At 40.4% G+C, this 19,187-nt stretch overlaps 1 protein-coding gene across 9 annotated transcripts in view; it reads left to right on the forward strand.

Annotated features, from left to right (window-relative positions):
* Positions 1-19,187, forward strand: part of ST3GAL3 (ST3 beta-galactoside alpha-2,3-sialyltransferase 3) — a 187,325-nt gene that overhangs the window by 33,863 nt on the left and 134,275 nt on the right. For 4 of the 9 annotated variants that reach the window (XM_041483427.1, XM_041483431.1, XM_041483428.1 and 1 more), the window contains exons 3-4: positions 16,114-16,161; positions 17,950-18,084. The exons of 3 other annotated variants lie outside the window; for them this stretch is intronic. In XM_041483427.1, coding sequence (XP_041339361.1) covers positions 16,114-16,161; positions 17,950-18,084 — 183 coding nt within the window. Of the gene's footprint in view, positions 1-16,113; positions 16,162-17,949; positions 18,089-19,187 lie in introns of all 9 variants that reach the window. 2 more of the 9 variants (XM_041483434.1, XM_041483429.1) reach the window with 2 other exon arrangements.

Below are 19,187 nucleotides of genomic sequence, written 5' to 3' on the forward strand. Positions count from 1 at the left end.
TATGTCTTTTCCTCCTTGTGCTTGTTCGTACAGGCTGCCTGTGGTGAGAAGTCTGTGCTTCAAATCCCACTTGGGGGCATTTTTTCCCTTGTAGTGCTCATGCAATTTGTGCTTATCCTCCCTCACATTGCCTTCCACATGAGGGGACAAGAACACTCAGTTTCTGAATTTCTCTGCTGATGGTGATCATCAGCTGCACACTCTGAGCGTGGTGTCTCCTCAGGTTCAGGGCTCTTGCTGAAGCTTCATGGTCACCCTACTTGGGTGGGTCTGGAATTTTCATCACAGGGGAAGCGGGCGGTATTCCCTGCCTCACCTCCCTGGTTCTGCTCCTGCTGTGCTGCATCTGCAGTGTGATGGTCCTTCTTCCAGCACAGGCATGCTGCATTATCAGAGGATATCAGGAGTACAGGAGTCTTCCTGTGTTGTTTCCCCTAGGGCCATTTGCCAGATGGGATGTAGCCTTCAAGTTGTGTTTTGAGAAACCTTGTGGTAGAATATATATTGGATTTCTCTGATGTGTGGCTGTTGAGCGATACACTGATTTTAAAAGCTAAAACCCCCTTTTGGCTTTTCAGAAATGTTCCAGAAAATATTACTGTGGTGTTGGCTGGGTCTTGTCTTCCCTAGAGGATAGCCTTCAATTTATATTGTTTTTGTAATTTTAAAGTATTAATTTAAAAATTATTTCTAAGGCTAAAACTCTGTTTTTCTAATCACAGAAGAAGGTCTTGGGACAATAAATACATTAACATTATAACTAACAAAAAACCTGGCTCTATAGTAGGAAGAAACCAGCATATCTGGAACATCTTTACAGGAAGTGGCATAATTAATGAATAAAGCTAGGTAGATGCTTTTGATGGATGGAGTATTCCAATGGTCAGGGCTGGATGTCACCTTATGCAATGCAGCTTTGGAACAGCAGAGGGTACTGTTGGTGCAAGATAAAAAATGAGGTTTTTCACACCGAGTTTGGAATTTTTTTTTTGCTCCTAATATGTTATTCATTGGAACTGTTGACATGTTATTAGTCGTTGTTGGATCACTGCCCCGTCTTCATAGCATGCATTTATGGATTTACTAAGTAGTTTTGTGGAGAATCCCCCAATTAAGTATGAATGTTTTCTCATTAGCTCTGATGTCACAAAAAGTGCTTCAAAGATGTGTATTCTGATACAGCTTATTTGTCCTTCAGTGTTGTGGAAGGACTGTTCCTTCTTTGTTCTAGATTGAGAAGTTGATTATGCTGGAACTTTCCAGACAGTTTTTCTTCTGGAGATAAACTATAAAAAAAACCAGTAAAGGTTTGGGGACAAAGTTGCAATTATTCCATCTCTTGTTGGACAGCCCTGCTCTCTCCTCCTGTGTTTTATTTACCACATTCTTGCACAGTCTCTGGCTGCTGTTCACTAGAGTTGTGTTTTATTTGAATGTCAACAGGTGGGCTGTTATTTAAGACCCGCTTTTAAGGAATGTTACCATTTTGCCAGGGATCATTTAAGTTCCGTGGAAAGGACCTGAGCTTTCCAAATCTAAGTTTCTGAGAGTACAGTTACATAGTGTGTTGATTTTTGTGGCAAATCTGCTCCAAGTGACTACTTAATAGCAACGTTTTTAAGGACTATTTTTGGAGAGTTTTGTCCCATACTTTTTCAGTGATCCAATTTACCACCTCCGCTCACCCTGTGAGCACTTATCATGGCACAGCTGTGCTGGGGGCAATTGCAGTGATGTACTGGGCCACACAGGGTGTGAAAATATCCTAAATTTTGCTTTGCTGTGAAAGTATCCTGTGTGGCCTAAGAGTGGTGTTAATTTGGGATTGGAATTGATAATCCTGATGGAAGTGAGACACCTTCAGTTTGGTCACTGCTATATTCTGACTCTGATGTACTTATGCTTATGGAAATGGTTTCAAACAGAGATTGTAGGTTTAGACTGAATATTAGGAAGAAATTATTTACTGTAAGGGTGGTGAGACACTAGAAGAGGGTGCCCAGAGAAGTTGTCGTTGCCTCATTCCTGGAAATTTTGAAGGCCAGATTGGACAGGGGTTTGAGCAACGTGGTCTAGTGGAAGTTATCCCTGCCCATGGCAGGAGGTTGGAACTAGCTGGTTTTTAGGATCCCTTCCAAACCAAAGCATTCTGTGATTCCACGGCATTCTGGTATGGGCTTATTTGATATTAAGTTGGCAAAAAAACTACTTTGTGAGTGAGGTTTTCTTTGAAAAGTGATCTAAGCCACAGTGTCAGAAGACACCCCTTGTAGGTACAAGATGTAGCAGGCATAGTGCAAACTCACTGAAGCACTTTGTGCTGAGTCTACCTCTCATCATGGTTTGTCCTCATGGATAATTTTACAGGTTCTACAGTGTAATTTCATTGAGAGAAGACCTTATGTAGGCAGGCTTGAAAAAGAAAAAAATATTCATAGGCCACAATAACTTTTTTCCCAATCTGTCTTCATTCTTCTGCATGTTTCTGGGATGGTAGGTAGCTTTCAGTGATGGAATCTGTTGGGAGCAGAAAACGAGATGCCTGGTAGGGGTAGAGCCACAGTGGAGGAAGAGTGGATAGAAAGGTGTTAATGTGCCTTTGGGCTTTGGCTGCAGCAAACACTGCTAGCACTGGCTATAACTGTGTTTTGGAACATCGCTCGCATTCTTTGTGCTTCAACCCTAGCCCTTATTTCTACAGCTTACCTTGAGCCAGCTGTTTCTGTTTGACTGATGGCATGGCAAACAATGCCAGCCTACTGCAAAACAGCAGAAAACCAAAATGGAAAGGCATTTTGCCAGTTTGACCTTTCAGCCAGGGGAGTCCTTGTGATGGCTCAAAGGAGGGGGCCTAGGGGAAATGGGCTGTTTGGGGATGTGGTTGGAAGCTATGTTGTGGCATCACTATGTAAATTTTCACCAGCAGAATGCAGGGCATTAATAATCCACCTGCTTGAAATCTTCTGAAGGTGAAATTTGATGGGGGAATTTGTCAGTGCAGGACACTTCAGTCATTTTGAATATGTTGAACAACTGTAGAGAAATTGCCCAGATCCTTCTAACTCAATTCCTGGCCAAAACACTCCAGTGTGCACATTGTATTTAACTGGCTGTTCCTCTTGTGAAAGCCAGTAGTAAAACCCAGTTTATTATGTGTAGTAATCACGACCTCAGCAGGATCATTGAATTTTCACTCCTGGACTCCAGTAGTAGCCATTAACAATATATTTCATTATACTGGAAGGAAATTATTTGTAAGAGAAACCCAACCTTGTAGTTATTAGATTTATTCTGTGCTCTATTGAGGATAAATGGAATTCTCACTTTTTTAAGGCATTGTTAAGAATTTTTGCCTGGCATTGTGTTACCAGCTGACTGAAAGGTTTGTCTTTTTTTGCAGTTGATTCCTCTGCATTTAATTTGATCTGAAGCAATCTCAGTTGAGGGGCAGTACTTGCACTAAAATCCTAAGAGCAATACTTATTTAGAACACAAGGGTGTTTCATAGGGCCACAAAATAGTAGTAACTAGGAGACACCCCCATAGTACAGATGTGTTTTTTTCCTTAGGTTTAAAAGAATTTCCTGCTTCTCAGTTGGTTCCCATTGCCTATTGTCTTTTCACTGGGCATCTCACCTCTGAGCCCATCTCTGCCTTCTCTAATCCTTCCCAGCAGGTTAAGTTACCAAGATCTCCCTGAGCCTTCTCCGCTCGAGGCTGAGCAATCCCAGCTCTCTCAGGCTCCCCTCGTGGCAGGTGCTCCAATCCTTTAATCATCTTAGCTTGCTGGACTTGTTCCAGTGTGTCTGTGTGCAGAGGGGAGCCCAGCAGTGCCCCAGCCCTGCAGCAGAGCCCCCCCAGTGCTGAGCCAGGGTTAGGGTCCCCCACCCTGGGGGGATGCTTGCTGCCTTTGTGACCGGGGCATGCTGCTGGCTTGGTTCAGCTGCTCCACCCAGATTCCCAGGTTCTTCTCTGCAAAGCTGTTTTCCAGTAGGTTGGCACCCAGCCTGTAGGGCATAGTTATTCCTCTCCAGGAGCAGGACTTTGCATTTTTCTCTGCTGAACATCATGAGATCTGCCTGCCCATTTCTCCAGGCCTTTTCCATATTTTTTTCTCGGCAGGATGCCCACATTTTCTCTAGTCTTCTTTTTACTGCCCAATTGCTTGTAGAAGCACTTCTTGTCCCTGACTGTTCTCAGCTCCAGGCAGGGTTTGACCTTCCCAAGTCTGTCTTTGCACACCAGGGCAGTGTCTCTACATTTGTCCCCGCTCGCCTGACCCTGCTCCCACCTGTTGTGTGCATTCTTTTTATATTTGAGTATTGTCAAAACCTCCTTGTTGATCCACATGGGTCTTCTGGTACCATTTCTTGATTTTCTGCACATCGGCTCTATGATTCTTGAGCATGGTGGAGGTCATTCTTCAAAATGAGCAAACTGTCCTGCACCAGTCTTCTCCCAAGGCCCAAATCCCGTGGGTTTTTCTGAAGCTGGTCCCTGAATTCTGCTCTTGTGAAGCCCAGGCTTACGATCCTGCAACACTCATTGTTTCCTTTGCCTTGGTTCAGACTTAAGGCTTGGTTCTTGGCAACTTCCCTGGCTTTAGTGTCAGCAATATGCATTTATTGGAGGTGGCCAGGTCAGTGTTTTAATCTGAACTAGTGTTTGTATCAGATATTCATACCTTGAATGACCCAGAGAGACTTGGTGTGGGTACATGCTAAGCATTCCTGCAGAAGGCTGATTTTTTTTTTTTTTTTTGCGTGTTCTTGACTTATATTTACTGATCCATCTATTCCTTATGTGTTCCTTATGTGTGTTGGTTTCATGTACCAGTGCTTGTACTGATACCATTAGTGTCTCCCACTCCAGTTGCTGGTCACAGATTTTTCCTTAGAAAAAAATTCCGTGTAGTTAGATGCCATTAAAATTACTCCTTTTCTAGACCCTTTCTCCTTCCCTTCATGGGGCTTAAATTTGCATAGTATGGCCATACCCTGGATTGTTCTGACATCATGGTATAACCCAAAAGTATTTCTTCAGGCTAAACCTGCCCTATGCTGTCAAAAAACTACACAACTAGGCTAGAAACTATATAGGCCCTTCTGTTTGTTTCAGCTCCAAAATCTCCTCAAGATCCATGTGATAATTTATAGATTTCATGTACTACCAGTATGGCCAAGGTATTATGGGATTCTGGCAAGTGATCTATCTGCTTTTTCAGGAGTGGTTTTCTCAGTGGAATTTATCCAATGCCTTTCCTCAAGTTCTGCACCTTCTCCGCACACTCCATTATCTGTAAACAGTGGCTCCATTTACCTGTAAGCAGTGGCTGTGCCAGATGATTTTAGAAGGTGGATACACAGCTCTAAAATGCTGTACCTCAGACAGATCCTAGTTCATATCAAGTATCCTGGTTATCACGGATGGTAAAATACTGGCAAAAATGCTTGCAAAGTGATTTGGGGAGGCTCTGCTTGCTGTCAGTCACTACTGCCAAATTAGCTTAATTAAAAGCAGCTGTGGGAAAGTGCTCTGCTGCAACTGATAACTTTGTTTCCGTCTCTGAACTCTTGTGGGCTTGGGGCTGGTGACAACGAGTTGCTCGGATGCAGTGAGGATCTTAAAGTGGTTGCAGTTCTTTTACATATGTACAATTTTGAAGTTGGCCCTAAATCCTGCTTTTGGCTTGCATTTCTCCATATGGAGCCCTTGGCCTTGAGATGCTGAGGTTTGTGTATTGCCTTGAATAGCATCTACTGTGGTTAGTGTTGCCTTTTCTTGATTCCGTTTGGGAGAGTTGGTGGGCATGTTTGTTTTAGTATGGTTTAAAAGGAATTTCAAGGTTATCCAGCCTGAGAAAGTCACTCTTTTATTACAGTTTATAAACCTTATAATACCTAAGAACCTCTTCCTCTAAACCAGTCCTTGACTTTAAAACCCAACAGCTTAAGCCATTCAACACAGTTGGCCTTTTTCTAATGACCAGCAGCCCTTTGTGTTTTGTGATCTGCTGTCTCAGGCTCCTGCAATATTCTTTATTTGTAGAACGCCCTACTCATTGCTATCTCCCTTTCCTTAATCCTCTCTTTCCCTATCATCTGCTCAGTTGTGCAGGAAATTTCGTAGTCAAATTTAGGGCCAAAAAGTTGCCAACATTGATGACTTGTCACAAATCAAGAAAAGGCCTTTTTCCATTTCTGAGTTCATCCCATACTTGCCAACATCAAGCTGTTGGGATTTTTTGCCAGTGAAAAGAAGTTGTGTTAGATGAGGCAGCTGTTTTAGAATAAGGTTAATAAAATGACTGTTGCCTTTTATAAGGAGTTCTGCTAGTGGAGTAATCCAGAACTGGTGAAACTCTAAAATTTGTGAATCCCAGTGAGCCTGTGAAATCCTGGCTGGAAGCACACTTCAGCAGGTGGCTGGAAATGCTAATAAGGAATGGAGTCTGTTGTGGAGCACTGTGGAAGTTTTGTCTTTCTGAGATTACAGTAGATTTTCTTTGTGGAAATTGACTTAGAAAGGGAGTTGTTCTTGGCATCTCTCAATTTCTGAAGTTTCAACTTTTAGTGAAGTAGAGTTGGCAGTTTCACAGGATCTTCAACAACAACCAAAAAATCGACGCTTCAGTGATGCTGCTGTGCTGGATGCTGGATTACTGTTCTTAATGTCTCTGTATTTTCATTAAAGTAGTCCATTGATGTGGATTGGGGTTTTGGTTTTTTCCTTCTGTTTTTGGGGTGGGTTTTCTTGTTTAGTTTTGTTTTCGAGAGGCATTTTGATTGCTTGTTGCAAGAGACTTCATGGCTTTCCTGAGTTCTCTGGTATTTTGCTGCCTATTCCAGTTTTGCACGCAAGCTTTGTGTCGCTGTAACCTTCAGTCTGGCTGACAAGGATCTTTTTGATAGAATTTATCCATGGGCAGTAAAAGTTCTTGTAGCTGGAGGTGAGAGTGCTGTCTTTTTTTATGTCCTTTTCCCACTTAGAAGAGTGGCTGCTGACTTTTAGTCACTGCTGACTTGGAAACTACCCTATGAGTTGTTTTGTTTTTTTTTTAAAGGCTGAAACACTTCAAGGAGGTGCTCAGCAGTTTGATTCCATTGCTTCCCCCCCACCCCCGCCACTGGCTTGTTTCTCTGCCAAGTGCTAATTTAATAGGATTCATTGTATTTTTCTATGTGGTGTGATAGGAGGAACACTTTTCCTTAGATTGTCTCCAGCTGTATTTGTCCAGGGGCTGAGTGGTGTGTGTGCTGATCAACTTCCACTCCTGCAGCTGCTATTTCAATAAATTTTTCACTGTCCTGCAATTTTCTGCACATGGAAATGAGGCACTACTGACAGCATTTAGTGCATCCCTGGGTTCTTTTTGTTATGTTTTGATGAACTGGTTTATTTAAAAATTAAAATCAAACACTTCTCTAAAAGAAAATAATAGGAAATGAGAATATATGTACTGTTCAGTTACTGTGTTTTTTGTTTTGGAGGCTTTTTTTGGTTTTTTTTCCTCTGAGTATGGGTGCTTTCATAGTCAAGCAGATACTCTGGGAATAGCTTTATTTCAGATTTGCTTGTGTTAGTGTTTGGTTTAGGATGTGAAGGCTTTTGTGTAGACATAATGCCCTTTGTAGACTAGTTAGTGAGTCAGTAAGGTAAAGACAAGTTGCTGCTCAAGCCAGTCAGCTTGGAAAGAACTTACGCTCCATATCTCTGAGTATGTCTGCTACCTATAAAGTCACATATTGTGTAGGAACTCTCAAATCAAAATTTTCATTTGGAAGTCTCAGCATGTTTTGGAAACTTACTAAGTTTTAGGATTTGATGGGCCAGAAATCTCTTCAAATTTTGGAATCAGTTGTGGCAATGCTGTTAAAAGTTAAACGAATTCCCACAAACTTCCCTCCGGCCCCAAACTGCAAAATGCATGAGGGAAAAATGGATCCAGAAGACTTTCTGTTCAACATCACCTTTCATGTTAATAAATGATCTAGGTCCTTGCTATGCAAAAGAAATTCAAGTGTGGTCATTTTCTAGACAAGATGCCTTTAAAACACTTGTATTCAGGAGGTGTTTTAAGTTCATGCCTCATTCCTTACTCCTTCCTGTGATTTGTTTGTGCTCCAGGCAGAGACAGGAGAGATGACAAATCTCACTGTAAAAACTCTACATAGGACCTTGTTGGCAGTTATTGTGGTAGTTGGGCCAGATATTGCATGCGTTAAGGTTTTGGAAAGCTTTTGACCACTGGCTAAATATCATAAGTTGTAGATCATGTTCAAAGAAACTGAAGAATGTGAATTTCCTGATGGAAGTATTTGTACTTCTGCTTTTGAGAAAGGAGGGGTTTCGAAGAGTTAGCTTGGAAAATGAAAAGGTTTTTGCATGTGAGGGAAAGGGAGGAAAAAATAGTTGATTGGCTCAATAGGCATAAAACCAAGACCAGTCTATAAAATAGTTGTCCTGATTGTCATTAATTGTGTGTAGATATCTTCATTTATGTGAACCATAAAGAAACCATAAGAAACTAGTGTGCATCAGCCTTCCAGAGTTCTCTGACAGTTGTGTGAGTATATGTAAGTTTGAGGCACAAACTGTGTTTTATTAACGTAAAAGTCCATATTTAGAAAAAATGCTACAAGACTAAAGCAATTTATTTCGAATTATAAATGCTTTGTGTTTTATAGTATCTAAGCTAACAATATATGCTTTTTGTGCAATATGAAAATACAGAATTAATTTCCTCTGTGCTGTGTAATTTCCCAACTGCCAGTACCTATTTTCTGTCTTGCCACATAGATTGCTATCTTCAAAGAGAGAAATTGTACTGTTTTGCAATTTATTGCATGTTCCTCTCTGGAATTTGGGAGTATGACTGACTTTGTGCTACAGTAATAATTGAAACCAAAATATGAGGCTTCTCTTAGGAGATAATGAACTCCTTAAAATACTGAGAATCTATTTGGGATTAGCTATAAAGGATTTCTCATTGTCAGGAAAATAACTTCTTGGATGCCAGCTTTATTGGTAGAGTTTGGCCTGGGTGTTTTTGTGACTTTATGGTAGTTCTGTACCTTCTCTGGAGTTGTGTTCCTCAAAGCCAAGTGTATCTTCATTGAATGCCTTCAGCACCTTGATCTCACCTTGTCCTTTGTCTCTGGGAACTGTCTGCCTCCTTTCTGGAAAGTGCAAGGTAGGAAGCAGGTGTTGTTGGCCTTTCCCTGGAGCAGGGAGCTGTGATGGACACGGAGGAGCTGCGTGTCCCTGATGCTCAGTGAAGCACCATGTTGATCATGGCCCTGCGAAGTTATGTAGTAGATCCAAATAAATACTGATCTTATGAGCAAAACATACCAGCCCTTCCTGCCACCAAACAGTTATTTGGGCCCTGCTGAAGACAATAGCAATGTAATATCCTTCTGAAGCATTTGCCAGCTGGCGCAGGACGCCACATCTTTTCATTCCATTCATTCATTGCAGAATAAAGAAAATTGGCATGCTCAAACCATTTTAAAAATACATCTGTTCAGAACATGAGTGTTGTTCAGTTCGTTTACCACTTCATAACAAACGTCCTGATGAAAAAGGAGTAATGCACAAAACAGCAAGTGTAAAAAGGTTGGTTAGGTTCCATGAAATACATAAAAATTGCCTAAAGGAATATTACTACAACTCTCAAGTTCAGTATCACTAAGAGAGCTGTATTTTCAATTAAATGACAGGAAATTGAGAGGTGATAGAGAATGACTTTTCTGTTTACAGTGTAACCAGTAGACCTTGATGCCACATTAAATTCTTCAGACAAGTGATAGTACTTTGCTATATCCATTCTTAGCTTTCAAGGCTTTTATCCAAGGGTCTTTGGAAAAAATCAGGTTGTTTATTTTTGTAGATGAGAAACAATTTAATCATGGCTGCATGGGTTATAGCAAAATTACCCTTGTTGGCTGTGGCTTAGTTTGCAGAGACTCACTCAGAGCCAGCTGTGCCTCCCTTCCCTGCAGCCGAGCTTGTGCTGAGCCTCAGCGCTCCAGCTGAGAAGCTCCAGAAGCTGGCTGGCTCCAGGCTGAAGCACAAAAGGGACCTTATATCTGCATGGATTGGATGACCAAGGAGTTTGGGTTCAGATCTAAGCTTGGCTGTGAAGTTAGATGTCAGTAAAATGGGTATTTTGGATGAGCCACAAAAATGGAGAGAAAACCTATGGACCTTCAGTACTGTGTGCTTTGTAAATGGGAATGGTATTTCAAGAGATAGTGGCTAGAGCAACAATGCAGAAACTTCAATTTGTGCAGTGCATAAGGGAATTGCTATTAACAATGAGATATTTCAATTATTATGATATCTCTCAATGATGTATGTTGTCAAATGAGGATGAATCTTCCCTCACAGGTACATTATTTGAAACAAGCATTGTCCTATTCCCACATCTCCATACCAAAATAAGTATCGCCAGGTGGCACACAGGACAGGCATTCAAATTTAGTGCAGCCTTGTTTTAAGACAATTTATTAAACCCAGAGTTTATTGGAAATGTTCTTTACAATCAGATGTTTCCTGTTGCTGAAGATGTGTCCTGTTGCTGAGTGACTTTTCTCTTCTCATAAAGGGACTAAGTTTTGAACTCTGAACCTGGATCTCCTATCAGCTGCAGACAGCACTGGACTGAAACTCTGCATATGTTTGGCTTGCCAAAACTTGCAGTCCCTTTATTTGCTGCTATTAGCTATCACATCTGTGATTAGGAAGTGTGCCTGTGCTCTGGTTGTGTCATCTTTATATGTAATTTCTCATCTTAGATGTTGAAAATGTTAGAATTATGCTGCTCAAACAATACACTTGAGATCATAACTCCTTGTGGCATCTAAACATGGGAGCAGTACTGATTGTTTTTGGCAGAGTATGTGTGTTGGAGCTGAGATTATCAGTAAGAGGGGTATGATATGTGTTTCCTTTGACCTTCACTGATGCTGTGTGAAGTGGAGCTTAGGTGGTGTCTTATAATTAGTGCTTTGAGTTTTAAATGATGAATATGAGTCACTTGGAACATCCATGAACTGTGGTACAGAAGATGTTATTGTAGTGACTGGTGCCCTTAACATGAAGCTGCCTCACTGTGTTCAGAAAAGAAGGTGTCAAGTAGGAAAATCCTTGGCACTATACAAGAAAGAGCTTAGTAAAACAAAATAGACCAAGCTGGGGGAATGGGGAGCCCAACATTAATGCAAAAGTAGGATACTTAATAAGTTAGTAGGATGGCATTTGTCATTAAACTGAGTAAATTACTTAGCCCTTCCCTAAATCCATCTTCAGCATGCAAAACAATGTGTTAGGAAGTGAAGGTTGCCCTTTTGAGGAATTTCTAAGTGCAGGCAGTTATGTTTTACTGAATCTGAGGAAGGATATTCATACTTTGGGTATCTGAGTGAGATCTCTTAAGACAGAATTGAAATTATTTAGTTCCCTTCAGTTCTTTGGATATAAGAATTATTCAGTATGTTGCATAGTCATCATAAGAGAGGGTCTTATTCAAAATATTTTTTCTTTGGGGCAGGAGATGTTCTAAGATCTTCTTGCCAAATGAATCCTGACAGTATAATGTGTTTGAGATTGCTTTTGTGTGCTTCATTTCTTGACTAGGTGAAACATAAGAATAGTTTTTGTTGTTATTGATCTCTTTGTCAGCAAGTTATGAAGAGTTTCAGGCATTAAATATTCCTTCTCTGGTATGTCACATTCCAGAATATTGATCTCAAAGAGAAAATAAATTTTGATGGCCATTGGGATGTTTGATCCTATACTTTTCAGTACTCAGCAGAAAAAGGGAGACAGATGGATGACAGACCCTTAAGGATGTTCTTTTAATTCCGTGATAAAAATGAAGCACCTAATTTTTTTCTTTTTTGACTCTGAATCAAAATTTTATTGGATAATATTACTGCAGTTGCTATCCTCAGGCCAGCTGATGGAGCTCTGCAGGATATCTGGTCTCTGAGCAAGCTCTGGAGGTATGAATTACATTAGATGTTATTAAATACAGGTTGTAGTTCTGTAGGAATCCATCAAAGTATCTGGAGAACAGGGATGTATGGAATGAGAAACATTGATTATGCATGTAAGAAAGCAATAGAGACCTCAGAGCTTGAGCATCTGAATAAGGATGTGCCAAATCACAGCCTTATGTTGTGATGTGTTCTTGTATTCCCTGTTTGGCTTGGCTTGTGGAGTGTATTGCTGTAATGGTATGTGGTATTGAGGCTGTGTTAAGCCTTTATTATTAAACTCTTACAACTCCAGCGGGACTGACAGTTTGTGGTTTCTCAGGACCACTTCCAAAGCAGCACGCAATCGTGTTGTTTTTCTTGGGGAAGTTACTTTATTGCTGAAGTCTGGTTTTGCAAAAAAGAGAAGTTATTGGTTCAGCTTCTTTGGTTTCCAATAGGTTGAGACAAATATCTACAAATCCTTGCAGGGAGAATCTGTAAAAAGCAATAAAAAGTTAGTGGCTTTTTGGAGGGACTTACTATAAAAATCTTAACTGAAATTTTGAAACAACACTTAGGTAAACATACAGTTTATGTACAGTTCTTGTTTGAATGTGGATTATATTTGCAGTTCTCATTATGTGTTGCCACTGCTTCTGTTTTGGTTTGTATATTGCATTTTCTTCAATGATGAAATTAAAGTAAGGCTAGTATTTGTATTGGAAATGAATCCATGTATTTGTTCCTACATGATTTTAAGAACTTGACACAATTGGGCTTTTAAGAGCTGTTTCCATACATCTCTTCAGTGCGGTACCCATGTTAAATGTTTATCTAGTGATGTGTGTGGACTTCAGATGTTGTTCAGCATGGCTTTGTTTGTCTCCTACAAATCTCAGTTTGTTGGTAAGCTCATTTGTGAAGATTCAAATCTTTGTTTATTTTTCTGTTTGGAAACCAGAGTACTGGAAAAGATACAGCAATGTATTACAAGTTGCAGTTTGTCCAGAAATGCCCTGAGCTAGGATGCACAATATATGCAGCAAGATGGATGATTTAATTTGTCTGTCTTGGGGTCAGGGGAGCGTGTTGCACAGTTATCCAGGCTCTGAGAAAGATAAGGGGTTAGCAACATTTGAAAGGCATCCCTTGCCTTGAAAGACAATGAGTCCACATACCTGGATGTCTTAGCTGGAGTGTGGTGTAAGTGCAACAATAAATGTAGTCATCACAGATTTGCTTGCAGGTGGTTTTTTTGAGGTTTGGTTTCTGGTTTTGTTTTTTCTTTTACTACAGAACAGATCTGTGCAAGTCCAGTTGTGTTCCTTTGAAGGTATGTTCAGTTCTGGGTCCTGTGTGGAGCATTGTTGGAAATGAGTTTAAATTTGTTTCCAGAGCAGCAGTGAGGGTCTTTGTAGAGTCTGTCTTCGAGCTCCTTTTTCCTGAATGAAATGGGATCCCTGTGTTGGTTTCACAGCAGTGGAACAGGGTCTCATGCAACACTCCTCCACATTCCAAAGGGGCTGTGATGGAGTGCATTCAGGTAGCCCTGCACAGCACTGTTTTATGGGGGATGATGGAGCACATTTGTATATTGGTCCAATTTTTGATGCTCTAACTGGATGGTGGGAGTGAGGAAAAAGTGACCCAGAGCATTGGTCCCGATGCAACTTAAACCCACAGCTGACACAAAGTGACCCAAAGCACCTTTGCAGTCTGGCTGGTGAGGTCTCAGCCATCATCATTCCTGGCACTGAGTGCCTTCTAAATTGAGTGAGTGCTTGTGCTGTCTTTGCTTCTTCTGATGGATTGGATAAGATCCAGAGTTACATTTGGATTTTGCTATATCTTGTTTTGGTTTTTTTTTCCTTTTCTTTTTTAAGCTGCTAGATCCACTGAAAAAAAAAGATTGTAGTTAACATGAAAACAGATGTAAAAGACTGGCACTGTGGTGTGTGCAGCCTTAAGCTGTACATATTGGCAAGTTACTGTGTGTCAGATTTCATGATTTAGGCATAAAGGCTGCCCTTCAGTTAAGGCAGGAGGACAAAAATTTAAGTTTATTTATGGAAATAAGTATCTGAAAGGCTGGGGACTGGCTCCTTCAGGCACAAACACTTCCTGGCACCTAAAGCAAGGGTGTATGTAGGTGGATATGTTTTACATTGTATCTTAATGAGTTTTGAAAGATAAAACCTTTGAAGATTGTCTTTGAAAGGTAGAGCACACTCTGGGGCTTGGGAAAAGGCGCTGGGCACAGACAGAGCTGCCACTTTGTCTCAGCAAGAAAGACCCCCTAGAAAGTCAGGAGGATTTTGAACTGAGCGATGACTGGAAGAGATGTGAAAATAGAAGCAAAGAAACTTTTCTTCTTATGTTTGTGGAGGCAGAACTCAGTGTATTTGCAAGTAAATCTGGCTTGCTTTAAAGAAATGTTTGTCTCCATGAACTTCTGACAGAAATAACCTGTAGCTCTGAATTTGGATGTGAGTAGCTTTTTGGGGTGGAAGAAAAGTGACATATTATTATGTTCTCAGCTTTCTTCAGGTTTACAGTTTCTGCACTTTTGAAGTGCTAATACCAGAAATAAACACAGTGTTTTAATAAAGGTCCATGTTTAGCGAAATTACTTCTGGAGGTCTAGGTGGAGTTGACTGTAATACAGGTTATTCATAGTGAATTTGATTAGTTGAAACTAATAGTAGCATGAAGGACTGGATTGGAAAAGGGAGCTCTTAATCTGCTTGTAAATTTTTTTTTTTATATGAGGAAGATAATGTTCTCAGTTAAGGGAATGAAACTTTATACTGTTTCGTGGGTTGCAATAATGTTATTAATTTGGTGCTTGCAGTGCTTTTCAGCCATTCTTAGATAAGTCCTAATATTTCATGTGCAGTGTTTGATTGCAAAATATATTTCAGGAAAATTAACAGCTTTTAAATTTGACATTAACTACAAAGCAGTACTTTATGTTGATAAAAATCTCAACAGTTTTTTAAAAGTAGAACCCCACAGAGATACTTTAAAATTGATGACAAATTAAGTTAATGCAGTTAACATGAATTAAACTCCTTGCTATTTAGAATAATATAATGATGTCTGAATTTTATTCCCAAAAGAGGAAATACAGTTGTTAAGTCCAGATGGATTTTTATTTTTGTTGGAGTAAGTTTTGAGAGTAGTAATATCTTCTTTTTATTTTTTTTTAATGTTACTACCATAATGCTGGATCCAAGAGAGCACAGACCACTCCACTTGGAACAGAATATAAAATATTACTGATAATTTTGCAAACAAATTCTAGGTTGGAAGGGTCCTATATGAGGAAAATGAATGACTTATAAAGGGGTCTGGATCATGGGGTGAGCTGAGTGCAAGCCGGCACTAAGGGTTTCTATGTGGCCAAATGTTGCCTGTATAAAAACTATGGTCTTTAAACCGCAGGTGAAGCAAAGCATCATATGAAACAGTGACTGAAAGTGTTAGGCATTAACTGGTGAGCAAGAGTTGCCACTGCAGTCATGGATAGAAGCATTGTTGTGATTCTGAGATAGAAAAATAAAAGGGTATTAAGTAGAGAGGTTATATTTTCTTGAAGCTTGGCGCATGTGTTGCATAGAGTGTAAAGGTGAAAAGATATTGATGAATTGAAATGCATTGGGTTGGAAGCCACTACTGTGAGTAAAGATGTGGGAAACATGGTGAGCATGGAGTGCAAGGAGCACAAAGTGCTTGGCTTAGCAAACCATGTCAGGGAAGAACTGATCATAACAGGCAAGTCCCCTAAGTGGGGACGAAATATTGGGAATATATTTGATAAGAAAAAGCTCTCTAGGCCAGTAGTCAAAGCACGTTATTATTCAGTTGACCAAGTTTATTAGACATAAAATGAAATTCTTTTCAATGAATTGTGGCTACTTCATTGGTTAACAGCACTGTGATTTACTTTATACTCTGTTGTTCTGCCTTTGCAAGGTGTCTGTTGTTTTGTCTGGTCGGTGAAGAAGTTGTTCTGCTTCCTAGCAGAAAGGAGCACAAGGAATTGCTTAAGCAAAATAACAAAAAAATGTTACAGCAAGAAATGCTGCTGAAAAAAAGGGGAAAATGAACTTGTACTCTTGTGTTACAGATTCAGTCGTTCTTTCCTTTGACTCCGTTGGACATACAATAGGCTCAGGTACAACATTGCCTTCTTCTCTATCTCCCACCTCATGACAAGGCTTCTACTTAACTGGACATGGTAGCCATGTTGGGAGGCAGGACACTGAGTCAGGCTTCTGTGGGAATCAGCCACCTAGCCAAAGGGTAAATAGGTCCTTTCCTAGGTGCAGTGGGAGTTAAGAGCCTTAGTACGACAGAAGGATTAACCCGCAGGACTCTTCCCTTACCCAGCGAGGAAACGACCTGGACACGTGTTGATGATGCAGTTTGTGCTCCTCTTCTCATGTGAAAGGCATTAAGATGATGTCATCTACCAGCTGAAGAAAAACTATTTCATGCTACTAGCATAGTTTCCCAGCTAAACAAACAGCTGAGTTATTTGGGGAAGGACATGAGGAATGCTTCCAGGAAGGAGAAGACGAAAGAAGTCGTAACTAAACCAATAGGGCTGGAAACTTTTTTTTTTTTTTGGGTGGAGATTGACCAGCATTATTGAACCCCAGGGCAAATCCTTCCCAATCTCATTTTGTTTGGAACCTAAGCATGACCTACAATTAAACTGAACCAGAAATTAAAAATTCTTTTGTGCTGGGAGCACTTCACTAGATCAGTAACTCTCCATTTGGCTGTGTGTAATGTGCAAGCTGCAGCCAAGGCATGCCACAGTGAGCATGATACTTGATGAAATTCAGTTTACAGTGTGTATGTAATGATATATGAAATGCAAGGGAAAGGCTAAGAATTGCTCTCATAACTTTACACCCCTTAACTCTTAAAATATGGGGATATTTATTGTCTTCCACAAAAAGACAAAAGACAAAACCTTTGCTTGGATTTTTATGTTTTATCTTGCTTGCCAGCCTTTCCTCTTAGGTTGATAGGGGGAACATGCTGCCTTCCAACATAGCACCTGTCTTCTGCCTGCACACTTTGAAAGAGAACCTGCTGCCTGACACTAACATCGAAGCTTGAACACGCACCTGATTTACTAACCCCTGAACTAGTGGTAGTAATTTACTTTGTTTAAAACACCTCAAACTTTTTCTACTCTCCCTGTATCTCCTCTAAAACTTGTATCTGGAAACAGATCTATTCTTAGTGCATGATCTGATGTGGAAGTGTCTCTAGGGTGCCAGATGGATATGTTGTTGTGTATGTGGGGGGAAGAAATCCTCTATTAATTCTCTCTTACTAGTTAATGTCTCATAACTGAAGTGTGTTGTTGCCTGTCTCCTGTATTGGGTGGTGGTCTCTTCAGTCTGCAGAAGTAGGGCAGAAGTTGCATAGGTTTGAGATAACCTTGCTTGAATTTTAACCACAGATTTTATATCTATGGAGCTAACCATAAATGTTTCCTCCAATAGGAAAGTAAACTTAGTGGTGAAAAACAGTGCAACTGCTCTGTGTCTTTTGCAGTTCTGTTAATATGGAGGGTGGGAAACAGGCTCATGTGAGCCATTGGAGTGCCTGGGTCTGTTTTTAAAGAACTGGTCTTTGTTCTGCTTGCATTTTACAACTCGAGCTTGGATTGGTTAGGAATTGAGACAGTAAGACTTGATCTTTTGTAAACCCTTTCGCTGCAACAAGACTGACTTCCTTCATTGAAGAAATGTGAAAAAAACTCATATATTTGAGAAGGGAGGCTCAGAAATGCCCGAGAAAGCTGTATGTTTATTGTTCTTGTGTTTAGTGCTTTGCACTTACTGTGCTGCAAGCTTCACCTTGCTCTGAACTGGTATGTTGAATAAGATGTCAAGATATGTGATATCTGTCCAACTGAGGGATAGCTTTCCTTGTTGAACAGGAAGGAGAGAGAGAAAAACTGTGGCTATTGTGCTTCCGCTGTCCATCCCATCTCACCTTGCTGCAGACCCAGGAAAAGACAGAGCCCAGAAAGAACCCACAGAAACCATGGCAGCTCCAGGCCCAGCCATTCCCAGTAGGTGATGTTTCAGCTAAAGTTATATGCTTTGAAACATAAAATTACATATACCTTTTTCTTTATTAGTCAAAACCAGCTGAGAATAATAGTCTCCCTGTTAAGATTTCATGCTGCTTAAAACTGGTACTTATATTTGCATATTAAACAGCTTAGAAGTGCTTTTTAGTACCTGTTAATCATGCCATGTGAAGGGCAATGTCTTTGTGCAGTTTCTGTATCATACTTGATTTGACTGTTTGTCCTTATCTTGGCTTTCCCCTTAACTTTGTCCCACATGCAAGTCTCAGTTTTCAGAAGTGCTGGAAATCTGTCCTTATGCAACTCAGATTAATGACACTGTCTATGTTTTTCTGGATAGACTTTCTGAACTGAGTGTTCAGAAGCTCATCTGGCTGTGGAGCTTTAATGTAATGCTTCATAGGAGGGTTCATTGGGTAGAGGGCATGCGAGCCAAATGTGTTTTGAGTGAGGCTGAACCATGAGGTTCATGCTCTGGTCCAGCCTTTACAAGTCCAGATGTTTTTGTAATTCTCTTCTGTCTGTTCCCTTAAGAGATAAAGCTTGAGCAGCTGAGATAAATGTTTGATCTTATGTCTAGGCCAGTGTTTCAGCTGAAACCATTTCAGAAAGAAGGGTGTCTTCTCTGAAGTTGGGGAAACAAACACAGGGTGTTTGAGCAGACCTAGATTTCACTCACTTGCCATAGACAGCTAGTGCTCCTTTTATTTTTTTCTTTCCTCTCTAGTTGCTTTGTTTTACTTTGTTGCTACCAAATCAAACATTGGATCTTGAAAGTTAGATTTATACCCCTGCTATTTTTGTTCAAGACTTTTTCCTACCTCCTGTGTCTGACAGCAAGCTAAATTTTTCTTCTCTAAGCCTTGGATACAAGTGCACTGGATGTGCAAGTTTCCCAGATGCTACTGAGCTTGCTGAAAATACTGAATACCTTTGGGCTGTAGGCTTATGCTCTTGTTAGACATGTTTGATCGCAGTACTGACCACTGATTCATAGCAGATGTTCTCACTTGCAGGCTTAAAAGGTGCTAGTTTCAACATTACAAGCAACGAAGTGTTACCTAGGTCTTGCTCAAATTGTT

The sequence above is a fragment of the Pyrgilauda ruficollis genome, unplaced genomic scaffold, assembly GCF_017590135.1.
Source record: "Pyrgilauda ruficollis isolate IOZ18807 unplaced genomic scaffold, ASM1759013v1 scaffold6, whole genome shotgun sequence".
Classification (NCBI taxonomy): domain Eukaryota; kingdom Metazoa; phylum Chordata; class Aves; order Passeriformes; family Passeridae; genus Pyrgilauda; species Pyrgilauda ruficollis.